General features: G+C 41.6%; 2 protein-coding genes across 3 annotated transcripts in view; both read left to right on the forward strand.

Annotated features, from left to right (window-relative positions):
* Window positions 1-34: 34 nt before the first annotated feature.
* Window positions 35-19,168, forward strand: LOC130681353 (uncharacterized). 2 transcript variants are annotated; one of them, XM_057494251.1, is made up of 2 exons: window positions 35-1,474; window positions 19,026-19,168. In XM_057494251.1, the coding sequence occupies exon 2, from the start codon at window positions 19,049-19,051 to the stop codon at window positions 19,166-19,168; it is 120 nt and encodes a 39-aa protein (XP_057350234.1). In that variant the 5' UTR covers window positions 35-1,474; window positions 19,026-19,048. The 2 variants fall into 2 exon arrangements, with proteins under 2 accessions (XP_057350234.1, XP_057350233.1); XM_057494250.1 differs by lacking the exon at window positions 35-1,474 and adding an exon at window positions 1,485-1,758.
* Window positions 19,161-19,458, forward strand: part of CILK1 (ciliogenesis associated kinase 1) — a 35,266-nt gene continuing 34,968 nt past the window's right edge. Inside the window, exon 1 of the mRNA XM_036916371.2 lies at window positions 19,161-19,298. Coding sequence (XP_036772266.2) covers window positions 19,198-19,298 — 101 coding nt within the window. The 5' untranslated portion in view covers window positions 19,161-19,197. The remainder of the gene's footprint in view (window positions 19,299-19,458) is intronic.

A 19,458-nucleotide genomic window follows, 5' to 3' on the forward strand; every position in this document is an offset into this window, starting at 1 on the left:
TAGGGCTTAGGTCTTTTAAGGATGATTTTCCTCCCAATGACTATAATTGGATTTTGAAATTTAAATCGGGGGGAAAGATTAGATGAAAGGATTTGTAATAGAAGAAAATGATATATGTGATTCATGAATACAAAACATCAGTTTTGCAGATGAAGAATGAGGTACTGAAATATTTTCCGAACTGGTCTATTACATTAAACATACTGAATACTAATTTATCTTGGTCAGTTAACACAGAAGATTTCTATTCTAGCATATAAACAAAGCTTAATAAAATAACTAGTATTTGTAACAATAACTTAAGCACCTACTTTATATATAAACACAGTTTACTACCTTAGCCATTTTTTAAAATGTTATGTGTCACAGCTACAAATTTAGTATTTTAGATCACTATCCTCTGTATCCACTAGACCTCTTTACAGGGTTATATTGTCGCATCACGTTATATTTACAAGGTTATCATTTTCCCCAGGCTGGAACTGCTGACCTAATCCATTTACCAACTCAGTGAACCCTTGTTAAAAGTAGAACAAGACAGTCCTTCTATTTTCCAGGTAGACTTGCTTGGACAACTGAATTGAACTAAAACCAGTTATTTTAGGTATTTTTTAAAAAATCACTTTTCATGGGTATAGTATATGATTTGTTAGGCTCCCTCGTTTCCCTATTTTTTGATAATGACTTTCCATTTTCATTTGCCATGTAGTTTGGGTATTATATAGGTAAATATAAAGGTAAATAAATGTTAGACATTTACAAGATAGCCAGATGACCCTGTCCCATTTGGGACAGGAAGTCTAAGGAAGTTTGACTGTCTTATATCTTACATCAAAAGGAGGAATAAAAGAGGGATTCAGGACATCTGCATAGAGTCTTTAGGAAAAAAACAATGTCATCAGTTCTTAGAATTCAAAAATAAAAATAGGGAGAAAAAATTGATACGGTGGTTAGCTGGGGGATTTAAACTCAGAGAAAATTAGACTGTTTCCACCTGGATGAAAATGCAATCCTTCAAACTAAAGTTGCTAACAATGTAAAAACTCTTAGGGTTCAAATAAATGCTAACTGGTAATCAGTTGTGTTTTATTTTAAATATTTTTTATTGTGGGAAATAATATATAACACAGTTTACCACCTTAGCCATTTTTGAGTATACAATTCAGTGGCATTGATTTCATTCACAATGTCGTGCAACTTCAGTTACGTTTTTTAAAATGTTTTCAGGAAAATTATTTCCCCATGATTACCTAAAATGAAATGTTCTCCGAACGTGCATCGAAGCCTCCAGTTCTAAATTTTGAGGCCTTATGAGGCCGATCTGCAATAAGAAGGGCGTTTGGTGCGGGAGGTCGCGTTCGTGGTCAGCTCCTCGCTGGAGTCCCTGGGCCGACAAGGAGCGCAGTGGCCGGGCGCCCCCGGGCGGCGGGGACGCGGTGCAGAGACGCGCTGGGCCAGCGAGGGGAGCTGCAGGGTAAGTTTTCCCAGGGAAAGCGGCCGGTCGTCCCCACCAGAAGCCTCCCTGCCTTTTGTTTGTTTTCCTGCTGGAGGCTGGAGAGCGGCCGGGTTCCTGCGCTCCACCATGCGCCGCGCGGTCCGTGCGTCTCGCCGGACCTCCTGGGCGTCCCTGCCCGGCCCCCTCGGCCTGTCCTAGCAGGGATCGCTCCCATCCCCAGCTCCCGAGCAGGCTGCTGCGCCCCACTCGCCGAGGAGCTGCGCTCACCGCAGGGGCGGCCCCCACCTGCGTTCGCGGCGCCAGTAAGTAGGATCCGGGATTTAGGGGCTTCTGCCGGTCGACCTGTCACTCGGGGTGATGGACTGGAGCTGCGGAGGGACCCCTTTCTCGTGTCTCCTCACGGGATTGGAGGGGGTGGAAGAGGCGAACCGGCTGTAGTTTCTCTTCGAGGTCCTGTGGGTCTCTCCCTTTTGGCATGAAAACTCTGGTTTCTTGGGAGTCTGGAAGATTTTGCTGAGTGGTTTACCGTTCAGTGTTAAGAGGGGAAAGATCTTGCTGGATTTGAAGCCCCTTTAGCAGGATGCGGAGGACTTGCTCTTGGAATTTTCCGGACTAGGCCTTTGGCTGTCCCGCAAGGGGTCTGAGCAAGGATCCTCACACATTGATGTGCAACCATTTTTCAGAGGGTTTCTTTCTGCTCTGATTTTTTTCATAATAATCTGAGTAGATGTTATGAGAGGGATGTCGAAGGGTTTTCCAGAACAACGTGTCTTTTGTAATGTGTCTTTTAAAAGTTTGATGCTATCCCTGAGGGCTTTTACTTTTACTTTCAAATATTAAAGTAGATTATTGTGTCATTCTGCAGAAAAGTGTATTCATTTCCACTTATAACTGAGGAAAGATCTGTTTTTGCTGAAGCTGGACTGTGCTGAGAGAATAACAGCCCTGAGTTTTGCATGCAGGTCTAGATTTCTCTAAGGTATTGGTACTTGTGTTTTTTCTTTAGCCTGGAGCACTCTGTAGCAAGAGAGGTTTGATAGCTACAAGTTTTCATTGCTCACATTTTCCTGTGAATGGGCTTTTAGGATGTGCCCCGTTAATGAATTGTACTATTGTTGAATCTAAAATTAAAATGAGCCTTTAAATGTGTGTGGTCAACATATAAATTATTAAGAAGAATTTGTCTCAACTATGTGCCAGCTGTGCTAGGAGTTAATGTATGTATAAATATGCACATTTGAAATAGTTTCTGAACAAAGCTATGAGATTTGATAAAGCACGTTTAAGGCCTTCATATCTATTTGAAGACCAGTACTTCTAAAACACTAGGAATTGGGTGTAGAAATGAGAGCAGGGCTGGGATTCCCTAGTAAAGTGGTATCAGTTACCACTGCCCCCTTCCCTGAGGCCCAGCCCTCAACAATGACCTGCCCACTTTTTTCTTTCCCCCTGTCCCCTTCTCCAGAGTCAAGACTGATGGCTGAGCGGGAGTGGGCAGCCATGTTTCTTAGTGAGATGGTTTAGTTTTAAATGATGGAATGATGTTAGAGGGTTGATGGAGCCTTGAATAGGCAGAGGGCTGTCCTCCCTGCCAAGGGAACTTAGCATTTAGTCACAAAGAAATTATTTTTCTCTCTGAAGTTTCTTCCCTACAGACTGTGTGTAAAGGAGCTAGGATAGAGGATAGGTCTTGGGCCTTTATTTGTTGACTGTTCAACATCATCAAAGCTCTTTTTATATTTTCATTGTTTGTTTTATTCTCATTGCTTTTTTGAGTTTTTAATAATCCGGTCAATCTTGAACTTCTGGAATTTTCTTTAACCATCTTTTCATTCATTTCCTTCATCCTTTGTATCAGTGAGTCATGGAGACCTTTGAAATGTGGTTTATATCAATCCCTCCCTCCATATTCTAATCTAGAACCTTACTCTGCTTCCCTTCAGCCTGGGGCAGCCTCTTCTTCCCTTAGCCTCCCAAGACTGGCTCTTGTAAGTCCTCAGGAAATGTTTGCTGAATGAATGAATGAATGAATGAATGAGACTCTCCCCATTCTCTTCTCTTCAACATTTGTTGTCTATCTAACCTTTTAAAACTGTGTCACTTCAAGTCTCTCCTGGTCTTGTGACCTTCAGTCAGTTCCTCTCCATTCTCTGCCACTTCAAGTCGAAAGTAATCTGCCTGATTTTTCAAGGCCTTTCATAATCAGGCCTCACCCCTCCTATCTAAGTCCTGTTTGTAGTTCAGCACCCCTCCTTGCACCCTACGGAGTCTGGTCTTCTTGCTAGCCTGCGAAGCCGGCCAGGTGCATTTCCAGTGCACTGTCTCTGGTCAGATTGTTCTCCCTAGAAACTCCCTCCCTTCTCTCTACTCCCCTGTACAAATTGTAGCCATCTTCCAAGGAGGAGCCTAAGGCTTACTTCTCTTATAAGGTCTCCTCTAACTACTCATTTCTCTTTCTTTAAAGTCTTAAGACACTTGTTTGTTAGCCTTTCATTATATTAGCTGTATCGATCTTTAATTGGTTTAGGTTATTTTAAATCTCTTTAGGACAGGAGCTGTATTTTATGCATGATAATGTGGTATTGTGGACTTTGGAGTCAGGTAGAATTGAGACCAGGGCCTGACTCCATTTCCTGCTCATGTGGCCTTCCTTGTGGAATTCTCCCAGCATTAGTCCTCTCACACGTAAAATAGGGAAAATGCCTCCCAGCTGGTTGTGGTGTGCAGGTGGTCTGCGGTGCCTCAACAGTACCTGGAATGTCCTTGACAAATATCTGCTCATCCCTCAACAATGATTTGCAGAGGCCTGAACATGTAGCAAACATTTTATAGATGTTTGTTGACTGACTTGTAGACTGCAAGTCATGTGAGCCAGGAGGCCCTGAGGATGGGGCAGCCATGCAGTGAGTATTATCCTGCCCTTCCTTAAAATGGCTTGAGCTGAGGTTATTTCTGGCTATAGCTCTGCTTCTAGGATCTGTTTCTGCTTTTCCGTCAGAACCTTGCCAGGAACACTACTGCCTTCTAATTTTGTTTTTTCCTCATTGCCTCTTTTGCGGCAAGCTCCTCCATTTCATTTTGCAGGACCTTGCCGAGTTGGAATTGCACCTAGCCTTGCTATTTTTCTGCTTGTGGGGTATGTGTCAATGTCTGTATTTATAGCAGGACTGCTTGCCTGGTGGTTTCTTGGCAGAATTCTGGGTATGGTGACCTTTCTGTGTATGTTGATCTGTCAGCCTGTGGATAGTGTCTCACTTAACCATAAATTCTCTTACCAGCAGTCTTTGCCAGCCATGGCATTTTGAGAAGGGCCTACGATTAGCATGTCAAAAATCACCTCTCTGTGGACCTCAGTCTTTATGGTTGGTGTGGTTGACAGAGAGAATGTGCAAATAGAGGTGTGTGCAGTGTGACTTGCACATACACATATTGCTTGGGGTTATAGTGTAACCATGTCCGGGGTTGTGGCCGTGCTTACTTTGAAACAGTTTTAACTTCCTTATCAATACATAGGTGTTCAGAAAATTACTTCATAAAAACAGTTGGGTGAAGCAAATCATTTTCTGGGGCAAATTGTACTGAAATGCTGTGTTGTGGTGGGAAGAAATGAGAGATGCCCTTACTTGCAGCCAGAGAAGTATAAATAATAGCACAGGGCCATCTCGAGGAGGTGGTGAAGGTCGATGTGGCATTCAGGTTCAGTCTCTCTGCTCTTAGCAAGGTGCTGGTTCATGTTAGAAGAACATTACTCATCAGATCCTAGGGAAATACTCAGTCTAAGCTGCAAGCTTCCATTCCTGATTTCCTTCCAAGGAAACTCAAGGGGCCTTGCATATTGAGTCAGTGTCTGGCTGTGCGTTGAACGTGGAAACCTGTGTAGAAAGAGTGCTGGTGTTTGGACTCACCTGTGCAGCTGGAGTCAAACCCCAGGTTCCTTGATTTGTGATGTTGTCTCACAGTTTGAAAAAAGCATGTCTTCGGAGATCTGCCACTTTTTTTTACATGTGGTTCCAGATTAGCAATACATTCATATGCTTCTTATAAAAGGGGAAGTGGGAAGCATTTGATAGACTTTAAACTTTAATAAACTATTGAAACATTTCTTATTTTCACACATTAAAAAATATGCTACTCTGAAGGTAACAAGGATTCTCTTCCTATTAGGTGAGTTTCTGGGTCTCATCTGTAAAGTAAGGATGTTGGATGAATGATCATCAAGGTCCCTTACAGGAGAAAAAAAGAGTCTAATTCTGTAGTCTGACATTTCCTCAACATTGCACTATGCTCATGTTGAATTTAGGTCCACTTGAATTTAGCAGTCAGTCTACCCTTATTAGTGCTAGATTACATATTATCTTTAACTTTCTCCTAGGTTTTAAGTTTGTCATCCTAACTCAATTTTTTTTAATGGAAGGATCACAGTAGTGCCTCACATTTCATTTGGTGCTTTTTCCACCACACTGGGGGCTCTAAAAAGCCACCTGATAAATGCACAGTGATGGCCGAAAGCTTGTGAGGACCACATATTTTTGAGGAAAGATCAGTGTGATCATGTTGTACCATCCTATAGGTGTACCATGGCCTGTGACAAAGAGCTGATAACGTGGGACTATTATAAAAGATAATGGCCCAGAGCTAAAAACAATAAACCACTATGGTGTAATGTCCAGCTGCAAATTTGAAAATATCATGAAAGTTACTATCTACATGAACTTGAAGATAATAATTAACAGTTTTGGCTTCTTGGACACTGTCTTTGAGAGTAAATTTAATAAAGATTGATTTGACTTAGACAAAATTGGGTGAGAAAAAGTAAGATACGTATTCCTACATGTTATTCTGGGTGTCAAAAAGCAAATGTTTTCCTAAATTAGTGTAGAGGCTTTCAGAAGGATTCATAATTTTTGTGCCCTAGTCCCCACATAGCTGTCCACAATTTTGCAGAAAAGTTGGGCATGGGAGTGGGAATGGGGCTGGGAGTATAAGAAAGTCACCTATAGACAAAATTACCCTTTACAAGCCTTTAAGATGCTTGTCCATTAATTAATTTGTTCCTTCAACAAATCTTCCTCGTGAGCACCTATTTGTGCCAGCAGTATGCCAGGGCCTAGTCCAGGTTCTGGGGACACAGTTATGAATACAACAGAACTTCTGCCCTCAAAGAGCTTATATTCTCGGGATGAACAGTTTGTATATGCAACCCTGTAACTCAGAGGTAAATGAAGCTTCTGTGGAGAGTGCTAAAGTGTTTCTGCTTACTTGCAGGGTCTCCCCCGGCTCAGGGGTCAAAAAACTGTGCCCTGCAGACATGCTGCCTGCTGCTTGTCTTGTTAAATAGACGTGCACCTGAACACAGCCGGGCCGTGCACTGACATGCTGTCTTTGACTGCTTTTGTGCTATGACGAAATTGTTGCATAGTTGTGACAGAGCCATAGAGCCCTCAAGCCTAAAATATGTACTGGCCCTTCACAGAAAATGTTTGCTGACCCCTGTTCTAGTTGATTTTTATAGTAAGCCATTCCTTCCTTGATATGTTTTATTTATTGGTTTCTTTGTTGTTACGTGTGGTAGTGAAGCATCTTACAATGAGTGAGCTCAGCTCCTGAGTTATGTGCTGCAAGATTGCATAGCGCTTGAATACCTGACATGTCCTCAGTCACTCCCCCGTCTTCACCAGCTCCTACCTTGCCCACCTGTGAGACACAGGATTGTATCAGGCAAGTATGGGGCCGGACTGTTGCCACCCTGCCCAGCCTGCATCAGTAAGCTGGGGACTATCGCCCAGCTCGTCAACAGTTTCACACAAGTCAGGGTGAAGCTGTTTCTCCTTAGTTCCTTTATATGTCCCTCCTCAGCTCTTTCACAGTCCACAGCAGTCACACATAAGGATGTGTCCCAGGTGAAACATGATCTTTGAGTGAGTGATTGGAGACTTTTTTAGGTTGGGGGCACCACCCGTCTGTAATACAGGAGAAGCGCTGGGAAGTGGTGAACCCTTCCAGTGGGATGAAGGACCCTGGTGTAAGAGTTCTTTCCTCAGAAGCTGCAGTTGGAGGAGGACAGGGAAGTAAAGGCATGAACAGCTTCTGGGGAGCAGAAGAGGCGAACTAAATAACTGGTTTCCTTGTCCTGTCACCCCAGCTGAGGCAATAGCTGAAAGCATCTTTAGTGCACTTCTTTATTGAGGTAAAGGCAGAGCTAATGCCACATAAAGGTTCTTTTGGCCTTGAGGCTGCTGTCCCAATGCAGGAAAAAACATTAGTCTAAGAGGCAAAATACTTAAAAGACATTTTTGCTAAAAAGTATATGGGCAGAAGCATTAGGCCCCAGAGAGAAAACTATAAACACAGAGGTACTGTTTTTAGTACCCTTTAAAGAAATTAACTCCTGGAAAGTGATGATACATTTGAACCCAGCACACCACACGTAATTATGTGCCAGTTAAGGTAGAATGGGACTCAACAGAGCCCAGAGAAGGGCCATGTCATGGTCTTGCATGGAAACTTTTCCATGTGAAATGATTCAGGCTAAGGGAGAAGAGCTCCTATAAGGATCTGAATGGAGTAAGTGGGCCGGGAAGCCATGACTCCCAGAGAAAGCCCACGTTTGTACACAACGTTCTGTCTCCTATCTTAAAATACAAGTGATTGTGGCAATTATTCAACAACTATCAACATTTCAAGTAAAGAAGGGACTACCATTCTCCCTATGCCCGGTCTCTCTGTTTCCCAGGCTGTGTATGAGCAAGGCACCCGATAGGAGCCACTGGCCGTGAACAGATGGTCTTTGCTTCCCCTGAGGATTGACCCCGAGGGGAGGGAATCAGGGCAGATCACAGGAAGGTTTTCCCCAGCGTCACCTTGCCAGAAAAGCCACAACATTTATTTCAAAGATTTGCTGGAACTTTATTTCATATGCTGGACCTGAGAGCAAAATAATGCTGTAATTTTCTGTTAGTTGGGTGCAACTTACCCAAAAGTCAGGTCCTGATCTGACAACATTTCTGTGATTCTCCCAGACTCTGTGGTTCCAGCATATGAAATATTGGCCCAGGTGGCCTGACTGCTTCAGCCTTTTTATAATCTATTTACCATTTTCCATCTCAGGACTTTGAACATTTCTGATCAGGCCGAACAATTTGATTATCTTAACTTTGCGTGTAAAGAAATAGATGCACTGAGTGTGTTGAGGTACTTACTAAGGGTGGTACAGAGAACAAATAGCAATGACTAAAATTCAAATGTTGACCATGCAAAGAGTGAGTCCCTCTGTGTTTAAGGGGAGTGTGAGGAGTGGGGGTACAGAGATGAAGGAAGCGTGGTGAGTGGCCTGGCTGATACAGAACGCAGGCCTGCTTGTTGCTGACCACCGCAGAAGGTCAGCAGTGAGGTGGGGACAGGGACAGGGTGCTCTGGCGTCTCCAGAGAGGAGAGCCAGCTGTGTCTGCCCGTGCAGGCTGAGGCAGGAGGCTCTTAAGAGGTAGTGTTTGAGCTGGACTGTCAGGGAAGAGGAGTAGATTCTGAACTCTGGGGCCTGACTGAGGCCATGGGGCACTGTTCCTGCCTGCAGGAGAGATGTCTTGTAGCGTACAAGGTACCTCTGGGCCAGTACCTTCTCTTTGCTAGCTTTGTACATGTGATGGGGAAAACAAGCAGAAACATTGATCCATTTTTTTTCCCCTTAGGCAAATGCTAGCTTGATTTCTGACACAGAGAGTCACAGAATCACAGAGCATTAGAGCAGGACACCACCTCACTTCATCAAGTCCAATGTCCTTATTTCACAGACAGTAGCCCCAAGGACTAAGGGACATTCTATGTCATGAGGACCAGTGCCTGTGGCCCTACCAGTGTGATCTGGACTGGGCTGTGAAAATCCTAACTGGAGAATACTGATCAAACTGTTATCTTACATGTGACATGTATTTTACATCCCATTCTCTGTATATTCTCTATATTACATCATTATGTGTACCGTAAAGGAAAAGAAAAAACCAAGAAACTGGACCCAGAAGGTAGAGTGCCTGCATCAAGCAGCATTATGGGAAAAAGACCTCTGTATAGGGTTCGTCAAAAGACTGGATGTGTTGTAAAAAATGTACGTGTCACCTTATCAAAAGTGACAAAGTAGGAGACAGCCTGGAAAAAACTTAGGTTTTGCCAGAACTAGGGTTTTGGACAATCTAAAATATGTAACAGTCACAAAAAGATTAAATGATTCTGTTTGGATTCAAAAGAGCCCTAAATGATCCCGGCACCGGAGACCTTGACCAAGTGATGTGAACGCGACTGTCAGCCTGGTGGGCAGGGCTTCCTATCCCAGGTGGGTCCCTACTCTAGAAAGCAGAGGGCCGACTCCCCGATACCAAGTATTAAAAACCCAAGGAGAAGGTGGTTTATTCTCCAGGATAGGTGACATTCAAACATCACTGCATCATTTGCTATTAAAAGCAGTCACCAAGGCTGTAAGCTCAGCATCTGTGTGAAGAGTCATTTGAGTTGAAACGGGGACTCAGTCTCTCTTTGTCTGTGTTCACTTTGCCTTTTGCAGAGGCAGTAGGAGCTGGCGAGGTCCCTGCAGGGCTCACAGATGTTTGATTGTAGAATGAGGCCAACTAGAGCATGCCCACATCGCTGGTTTCCATATTCGAACTTTGAACTACAAAGTGCTTTTAATTCCTCTCGTTCTCAGATCCTGAACACTTTTCATGATCTCTAGATCTTTTGCAGCCTTTCACTTGAGTTTGGTACAGTTGGCCTGGCTTCCTGTCTCCATTCTATGGCTTAATAGTCATATAACCTTGGACAAGTAACTGTGTCTCCATTTCTTTATCTAGAGAAGGGGGTGGGGGAGTGATAATAACAGGACTGTGGACAAGTTCTTTGTGTTTGTTTCCTTATCTGTAAAATAGAGATAAAAATAATAGAACCTACCTGGTACATTGTAAGGGTTGAATAGATTGATATATGCAAGGCACTTACAACAATACAGTATACATAGTTTATTTGCTATATTAGGAAGCTAAGTGTGGATTAATTATGGTGATTGATTTATCCAAGTTAATTTTCAGTCAGAGTAGTATTTAAAGTACTGCCTTAGTACTTAGCTAATTTGCAAGAGTGGGTGGGCTGCTACATTCCATTCACTTCTCAGGCAGTGTTGACTGTCTATACCGGGAGCTGTGAATCCAAATGCTGTCAGGGGCAGAGGAGAAAATGTACAAGATTCAAAGAAACCAGGTATGTGTGTTAAGCAGTACAGAATTGCTCTTCTTTTTAAAAGAGAACTTTTCTTTTCCTCCAATTTTGCTTCAAGCATGAGTTTTTTTCCAGGCTGTCTCCTACTTTGTCGCTTTTGATAGACATATGGGAACAGAGAAATATTTTCTTCCAGTAAAACAAGTGGCAACTAAAAAAAATTGGCACCTGACAGATTCACTTTAGGGACAATAGGGAGGATGGGGCCTGTGATGAGCTGAAGAACCCAGGTCCGTCTAAGGGGATGGGGACAGTGCTTCTCTAGCTTCTTGTTACCATACAAGGAACCGAGCTGTTAGCTCTTCGGTTTTCCCAGAGAACCCCCAAATCCCAGTTTTTACATGAAAATTCCTCTTTTTAAATTCAAAGCATCCCTCCGAATTCAGGTCTCAGGCTGCTTGCAACTGTTCATCTACACAGCATAGCATCTCCACATGCTTATGTCATATTCTGAGATTTCAGCCAGAACTGTGAAGTTTTGTCCACTGTGCAAAATTAAAGAGAAATGCTGTCTGTATTTTAAAAGGGAATGCACTGTCCATTGGGTAAGCACAGACTTCTGATTTCATTGCTAAAACACTCAACTTTGAATGAAAACCACTGCTGCGCTAATTGAGATCATTCACTGAAAGTCTCTGGGAGGTGTTGGAGACCTATAGGCTAACTAAAATCCCCCAAAGAGACCAGGTCCTAATCCCTGGAATTTGTGATCGTCTGCTTATATGACAAAGTAGACTTTACAGATGCAATTAAATGAAGGAATTTGAGATGATGAGATTAACCTGATTATCTGGGTGGGCCCTAAGTGCAAATGCAAGTTCTATAAGAGAGAAGCAGAAGGCAATTTGACACACAGAGAAGGGAGTGTGACAACAGAGAGAGATTGCAGTGATGTGGCCATAGGCCAAGGCATGCCAGCAGCCAGCAGCAGCGGGAAGAGACAAGCAATGGATTCCCCCTAGAGCCCTGGAGGAAGGGCCTGCCTCTCCACCTCAGTGCCGAACTGGTTTCGGACTCCGGCCTCCAGAACTGTGAGAGAATCAGCTTCTGTTGTTTCAAGCCACCCAGTTTGTGGTAATTTGTTACAACAGCCATGGGAAACTAATGCAGATAGTAAGGAAAACTTGACATTTAAAAAAAATTTAAATGTTAAAAAAAATCAGTATATGTGTAAGTGACATGTCCTTAACTGGAGAAATTAGCCATTAAAGATTAAGCTGTAAATTAAAGCCATTAGATCCAAAGCCCTCCTTGAGATTCCCAGCCACTGGTCCACAAAGTGACTTCTCCTTTCTTGGGTACCTGTAGCACTGTTGCTGTCTCCACCTCTCCCAGGAACTTACCCAGCTATCCTGCCTCCTGGTCATTGTGTCTGTTCTGCCTCCTTAGCCAGCTGGAAGTTCTCAGAGGCCAGATCCACCACCCACAACTCTTTGGTTCTTTTATCTCAGAACTGAGCATAGTGTCTCGTGCATAATTTTCCACTCGAGTGATTTTTGTTGATATTTTAACTTCTTGAACATATTTCAGATATTCCTGTATACCTGAAATGAGTATTTCTATATTTCTATAAAAATACATGTGTCACGAATTTCTATATTGTGCAACAAAAGCATGGGTAAAACTCACAACCATTGAAGAGACAATTGTAAAGAGCCCAACAGTAGAACCTGTCTCCTACTAATGGACTGAGGTCTGAATGGAATGACTTACAGACAAAATGTGGAAAGGAGCAGACGTGATGTGCTTGAGAGAAACCAGAATGATATGATGGTGGTTTGTTTTTATGAGACTGGAAACTTGAGTTAGCTACAATTTAAAAAATTGGTTAGCTTAGTGGCTTTTGTTCTAAATGAGCATTGCAAATACTGAGTTAAAATACACTGATGTGCCCAGCTTTTTATTGCACATATGCATTTTATACCTTTGATATTTGTCTCCTCCTGTTTTGAAGAACTGACTCCATAGATGTAAATGTCTCTCACCAAGTATCAAAGAAGAATGGACAATTAAAATATTCTTCAAAACTATGCTCACGATAAGAGGTCAGTCCATTGATTGATTGATCTGCCACCTCCCGTATAGAATTCCATATTTTGTCTCTTAAGTCAGTAGCCTTAGTCCCCTGTGCCAGGAATGCTTTCAGCTGTACTCGATCAAACACATGACAGTGGCTTCAGCAACAAAGACCTTTAATTAGGTCACATGACAGATCTAAGGCAGATGTTTTCTGGGGTCATGCAGTGGCCTAGTGATATCTTCAGGGACTCAGCCTCTTTCTTTTCATCCATCCTCAGCAGATAGGATTCTCATCTTTAGAGCTGACTTCTCATAGTCAATGGAAGACCGTCTCAGCCCTAAATATTACGGTTTTATACAGCCGTGTTCAGGACAGAGATGTGGGCAACCTCTTTGTCAACTGTCTATCAGGCCATAGATTCCTTCTCAGAAGCCCTTTACTTCCCACCAGCTCACTTTCCTTTCCATCTCAAGGCAGAGCCATAGTCCCATTCTTAAACAGTTTGTAATAGAAAGTGAACTTGCTTGGCTTACACAGATTAGAGTTCATGCCCTGGGGCCATAGTAGGACATCTCTGATTATGTTATGTTGAATCCTGAATAAAATCAGGCTTTTGTGCATGAAACGAGAAGGGGAGTGTGGCCACTGGGTGGATCAGCAATGGCGTCTGCTGTATCTTCCTCCCTTTTTTCTAGCGCATCGTCCCTGTTGTTTTCCCAGAGCTGCAGAGAATTTTTCTTCTTCACTTTCAGGTTATGACATGAGTCATCATATGCAGGCCACCACAAAATGATGAACAACTGAACAATACTGACTTAAATAGATTTAACCACTTCCTGTCGGTACGTGCTTAGAGTTGACTATGGGTTGACTGGTACCTCTTCTCTAAGGCTAATTTGAATAATGCCGCTTCATCTTTTTGGTATAGGAAATAATTTACTAGAGTAGAGAGTAGAAAGCTCAGACAGTGGCTGTGTTGGTTCTCTGGATCCATACATGGCGCAACTAATCTTTCTCCCTTATACCCCTTTGTGCACTTGAAGCAGTGATCATGGCTTTCTAAGTCTCCTGTCTTTCAGGTATTCAGTGTTTCTTCAACACTTGTATTGTGCTTTTATTTAAGGCCCCTCATTAGGCTTTTTAATATCTCTCTTGAGGTTTGTCATCCAAAGTTCAGACATCCAGAGTTGTGCAATGTATCAGCTTGTCTGAATGCTGTGCTCCTCACAAGAACACCAGTAATACATTATCTTTGGGAAAAAAATAAAACAACCTTAGAACTACTTGTAGCTGCCTTCTGAGCATCTCCAAGGAGAGGTTTTGTACATACCTCAAATTCAACACCTTAGAAAACAGGACTCATTGTCTCTCTACCTGTCATCCAAATAACACTTACACACATACCTACTCCAGGCCTACCTCCTCTTCTGTCTAAGGCTCAGCCAGTCCACGGCCTCAGTCAGGTCTTCAGCATGCATCACCTGGACTGTTGCAGTACCCTCCAAACTAGACTCTGCCTCTAGTCTCTATTCTAACATCTTCCTCATGTCATTTTCCTACTTAAAAACCCTGGAGAGCTCCTCTCTGAGGGGTAATGAACAACTCCTACTTGAGAATTATACCCCTTCACAGTTGGACCCCACCCTAAGTTTCTAGCCATTTCCTTGCCACCCTCCACAGGTTCTGTGCCCTAGTCCTGTACTTCACAGACTTGGTTGCACATTAGAATCACCTGAGAGCTTTCTTAACTACTGAAACTCATTTTCTGCCACTTACCTGACTTTTAGAGGTGAGGCCAGGGCATCAGGATTTGTTAAAATTTCCCCAGGTGATTCTAATGTTCAGCCAGGGGATGAACCACCATATTCTTGCCCTCTTGTGAGCATGCCAACGTCTTGTACCCGCCAGCCTTTTGCACATAATTCCTGTCTGTAATTCTCTCTTACTTTTCTGTATAACAAAATCTGCTCATTCTTTAATACTTCAGTATTACCCCTTCCTTCTAGTGTTATCATGTCTCTGCCTTCTCCCAAGAGTTGGTTGCTCTGTCTACTGTGTTACATAGCACCTACATTTTTCATGTCCATTTCAATTATGAGTTATGTAGAGGAAGGACCCTTACCTTATCCATAATCCTTGCCCCCCCCAAACCAAAAGACTTGCATAATGATTAGCATCTCAGTAAAGGTTGAATACAATTATACACTGTCAACCTGACATCAGGGCCTGAAGAGACACTAGTCTGATCCATTGTCAGTCCTTATGTAATTACCCGAAATCATAGAAAATTAAAAAGCAACTACCAGAGCATGGAGAGAGTCAAATCTTGCTAGAGTAATTGAATTTTGTTCTGTGTTAATACGGCAAATTGTAACTAGGAGGAATTGTTAGGATGACTGTGTGTTGAATGAATGACCAGCTCTACCTTTATTTCAATAAAGTTCTTAATTCTTTCATAAAAAGCTTTCTCAGTCATAATCTAAGAAAGCATTGTCCCAATGATACAATTTAAGTGGATGAGGAAGTGGTAGGAAGAAAGGCTTATGTGATTAATAATTAGTAGATATTAATCTGTAGCATAATGCTGTTGGAAAAAAGTCAGAGAGAGTCATATGCTGCTGGAATGTAGATCATTATAAAGTTCTGGTCATAATTCAGCAAGAAGATGGAGAAATGTGTGAGGATTCAGAGATGAATGCCAAAGATAATTAAAAGGAATGGAAAATAAGTCCTATGAGGAAAGGTTGTGTAATTCAAGCGGGGAAGGGTGAGAGACAGAGAGACACACATTTGATTACTAATTTCATGTAATATACAGTTCTATGAGACAGTTTCTTTATATCCAGGAAAAACTAAGTGTGAAGAAATTTGCTTAAATTAGAATAGGCAAGTTGTAGTAGGACATTAAGAAAATATTCTAAGTGGATGACAAAATGCAAATCTGTTCATGTTATTTTGAATTAAAAAAACTTTAATTGACTTTCTTTTGTGTCTAGGTCAAAACCTACATTAAAAAAATAATAAAGCATTTAATTTATTAGCTAGCTGATATTTGACAAATCAAGGTTTCAGTGATTTTAAGGAAGATGATTAGTGCAACAGTGGTTTAGGAATTTAATTTGTTGGACAGTGAAACTATGAATGATGCAGAAATCATAAGTCATATCAAAAACAGATGGAGACAAATATGAAAAAGAAGAAAAAGAGAGGAAAACAAATGCAGAGTCAAAAATGGCTTCTGTTGTGGTTCAAATGTTGAGATGGAGCTTGAATCCAGAACAGTCCATTATGTAGTAACCACAAAGTGGAGGGGCTGGAATTATGGCAATGTTCTGTCTTATAAGCAAGTTAGTAACCGGTTTTATTAAATAAATCTACATTTGTATGTTTTGAGCTGAAATAAAATGTTTAATTATATGCATCTTTTCAAAGATTCTCCTCCTCTACCATTTTGAGGAGAATTTAAAAAATTTTAATCTAGAATAATTTTAAACATACAGAAAAGTTGCAAGAATTCCCTAAACCTTTACCCAGATGTACCTATTTGTTAACATTTTATTCCATTTGTGTTCTTTCTCTATCTCCACACACACACACACACACACACACACACACAGTCTTTGTTCTACCCTCTTGAAAATAAATTGAATGCATCATGATCCTTTTCTATAAATCCTTCAGGGTACATTTTCTAAGAATGAGACTATGCTCTTTCAGAACCACAGGACAGACATCAACTTACTAAATTTAACAGATAGCAATACTTTTATCTAATTTCCCATCCATATTCCCGTTGTCTCCACTGACCCAATAATATCCTTTATAGCATTTTCCTCTCCTGTAGCACAGAATCCAGTCAAAACCTATGTTGACTGAAATAACATCTCTAACAAAACTGCGATTCTGTCCTTCCAGTTTCAAGCTCCCCACCTTTCCTCCACCCCAGGTTCAAGTGCCTATGCGTTTGTTTCTGCTTCTCAGAGTGCTAGACCATCTTATCTTACAAAACACCTACTTGACTTGTTCTTTCAAGACTGAGTCTTTAATGAAGACTCTTCTGAAATCAACCCAGCCGGAAGCCAGGGGACTTTCTCCTTAAACCCTCCCATGTCTGATAGCATACCCCAAGGGTACTTGAAATATCTTTGTGCATATTCATAGGTACATGTCTGTGCCCCCTTCTCCCACCCACCTCCCTCATGCCCTGCCATGAGACTCTAAGATTTTTGAAAAAAGGGACCATATTTTATTGGCTTTTGTATCCCCAGAAGTTAATATAGTATCTGTCACACAGGAGGAGCCTTATAAATATTTGTCAACCAGCAACAGAATACATGACTGTAAAGAGCTGCTGAAGTAAGTTGTAGGGAGTCTGATCTTGTAGAGCTTCAAAACAAAGGCAAACGCCCCTTTAACCAGGGTCCTTAAAATGGTTCTGGGGGAAGGAGAATGAGTTTAGAGATGGGGGTGGAGCTTGATTTCTACAAACTCTTCCAGTTACATGACAGAGTGAGGTGAAATCAGCCATAACCTTTACTGTTCTAAGGCTTCTCCAGGTCACACACAGCCTTCATGAGAACATAAACTGATTTCTTTTTTGATTCCCGACTAATTTAGACTTCCAGAAAAGTTGCAAAAATAATACAGGTTCCTACAAATCCTTCACCCAGCTTACCCTAATAGTAGTATCTTCTGTAACCATGGAACAGCAGTCAAAACCAGGAAATCAGCATTGGTACAATACTGTTAGCTAAACTACAGGCCTTAATCAAATGTCATCAACTTTTCCACTACTGTCTTTTTTCTGTTCCGGGTTCCTATTTAGGGTCTCACGTGGCTTTTAGTTGTCATGTCTCCTTAACTGCCTCCAATCTATGACGGCTCCTTAGTATATCTTTGCCTTTTATGATCTTGACACTTGAGAAGAATATTGGTCAGTTATTCGTAGAATGTCTCTAATTTGGGGTTTGTCTGTAGTTTTCCCATGACTCAATTGAGGTTCTCTATTCTCAGTACCAGTGACACTGTGCCCTTCTCAGAGTGTCATATGCAGGGCTCATGATGTCATATGTCATATTAATGGTGATACTGAATTTGATCACTTGAGTCAAGGAGGTTTCTGCTGGGTTAAACCCTGTAGAGTTACCTTCTTGGTCTTTGAAGTTAGTAATACCTTAGAGATACTTTGAAGCTGTGCAAATGTCCTGTTTCTTCTCAAACTTGTACCCATTAATATTTGCATCCATCAGTGAATCTTGTTGCAACAAATCTTACTGTATTGTTTGCCCAATAGTGAATTACTTAATTCTTCTTCCCTTCTACATTTGTTGATTGGAATTCTTACAGAAGGAGAAGCTGCATAGGCTAGATTTCAATGCAGAACGTAGCAAGCTTATTATTTTCTGCTTTTCTGATTCTTCAGATAACTAGTTTGGCAGCTGTATTTTTAAAATATGCTTTTAATATTTATATTTAAGCATTTGCATTAATGTTTTCTTAAAGGCATTGAAATCACTTAAGTAATTACTACATTTTCTTAATCGTATGCAGACTGAATGACTCAATTTTATAAATGAAAAATAAGTGACTTATTACTAAAAAAGAACTGAATGACTTTAAAAAGGTCATGCTCTATGTGAAGGCCTTAAAAAAGTACTAGACCTTCATTTAGCTTCTGTATGTTTAGTAGTAAATAATAGTATTGATGCCTAGCCTCAAATAGTTTATGGAGCACATGTAAGTTCCATATCAGGAGAACTTCAATTTTGGCATTTCTTGGCTTTTATATGTTTCCATTGTTAATCATGGCCAATTGCACAGAACACAGAATATTTAGCACAGATTCTTACAACTCAACAGTTTTCATCAACCATAGTTATGCAGATTTTCCCACATGGTTAGTCAGCAGAAAAACACTCAATCACAGCCAATACATTTGTGAGCCAGTGACTAGTTCATAGGTATCACCAGTTTTATAAACAGTTAGAAAAGAGCATTATTTAGACCAGAGGTTGATAAACTTTTTCTGTAACAGGCCAGATAATAAATACTTTAGATTGGGAAGACCACACAATCTTTGGTGCAACCGCTCAACTCTGCTGTTGCTGTGTGAAAACAACTGTAGACAATATGCAAGTGAGTGCATGTGACTGTGTGCCAATAAAACTTTATTTACGAGAACAGGTGGCAGGCTGGGGGTTATAGTTTGCCAACCGCTGATTTAGAGTATGAAAATACACTGATTTAAAATGTACATTAGCATTTATCCTTGTCTCTCATGTTTCTTGACAGGCAGAAGACCGATCTTTGAAAATATGTATTTGGGGGATAGTGGCGTCGTATTGAATACCTTAGGCTGGTGCTGCCATCGAAAAATCTGGTTACACTCTGGGGAGGCCTGCTTCTGCTGCAGGACGGCACCACCTCGGCTCTGAGATGAGTGTCAGGCCCGAGCAGGCACACCATGAATAGATACACAACAATCAAGCAACTCGGGGATGGAACCTATGGTTCCGTCCTGCTGGGAAGAAGCATCGAGTCGGGGGAACTGATTGCTATTAAAAAGTAAGTGTTATCTTCACTCTCATGAATTCATCCTCAACTGCACCTTGTCAACGTTGCTCTAACTCTACCCTCTCCGTTCCCTGTCTTTGAAAAACGTTCTGAAGCGGTGTGGGTAGAAGGCATGAAGAAGAGTCTTAGACAGTTGATTTCTGTAGCTAGA

This window comes from Manis pentadactyla, chromosome 16 (genome assembly GCF_030020395.1).
Source record: "Manis pentadactyla isolate mManPen7 chromosome 16, mManPen7.hap1, whole genome shotgun sequence".
Classification (NCBI taxonomy): domain Eukaryota; kingdom Metazoa; phylum Chordata; class Mammalia; order Pholidota; family Manidae; genus Manis; species Manis pentadactyla.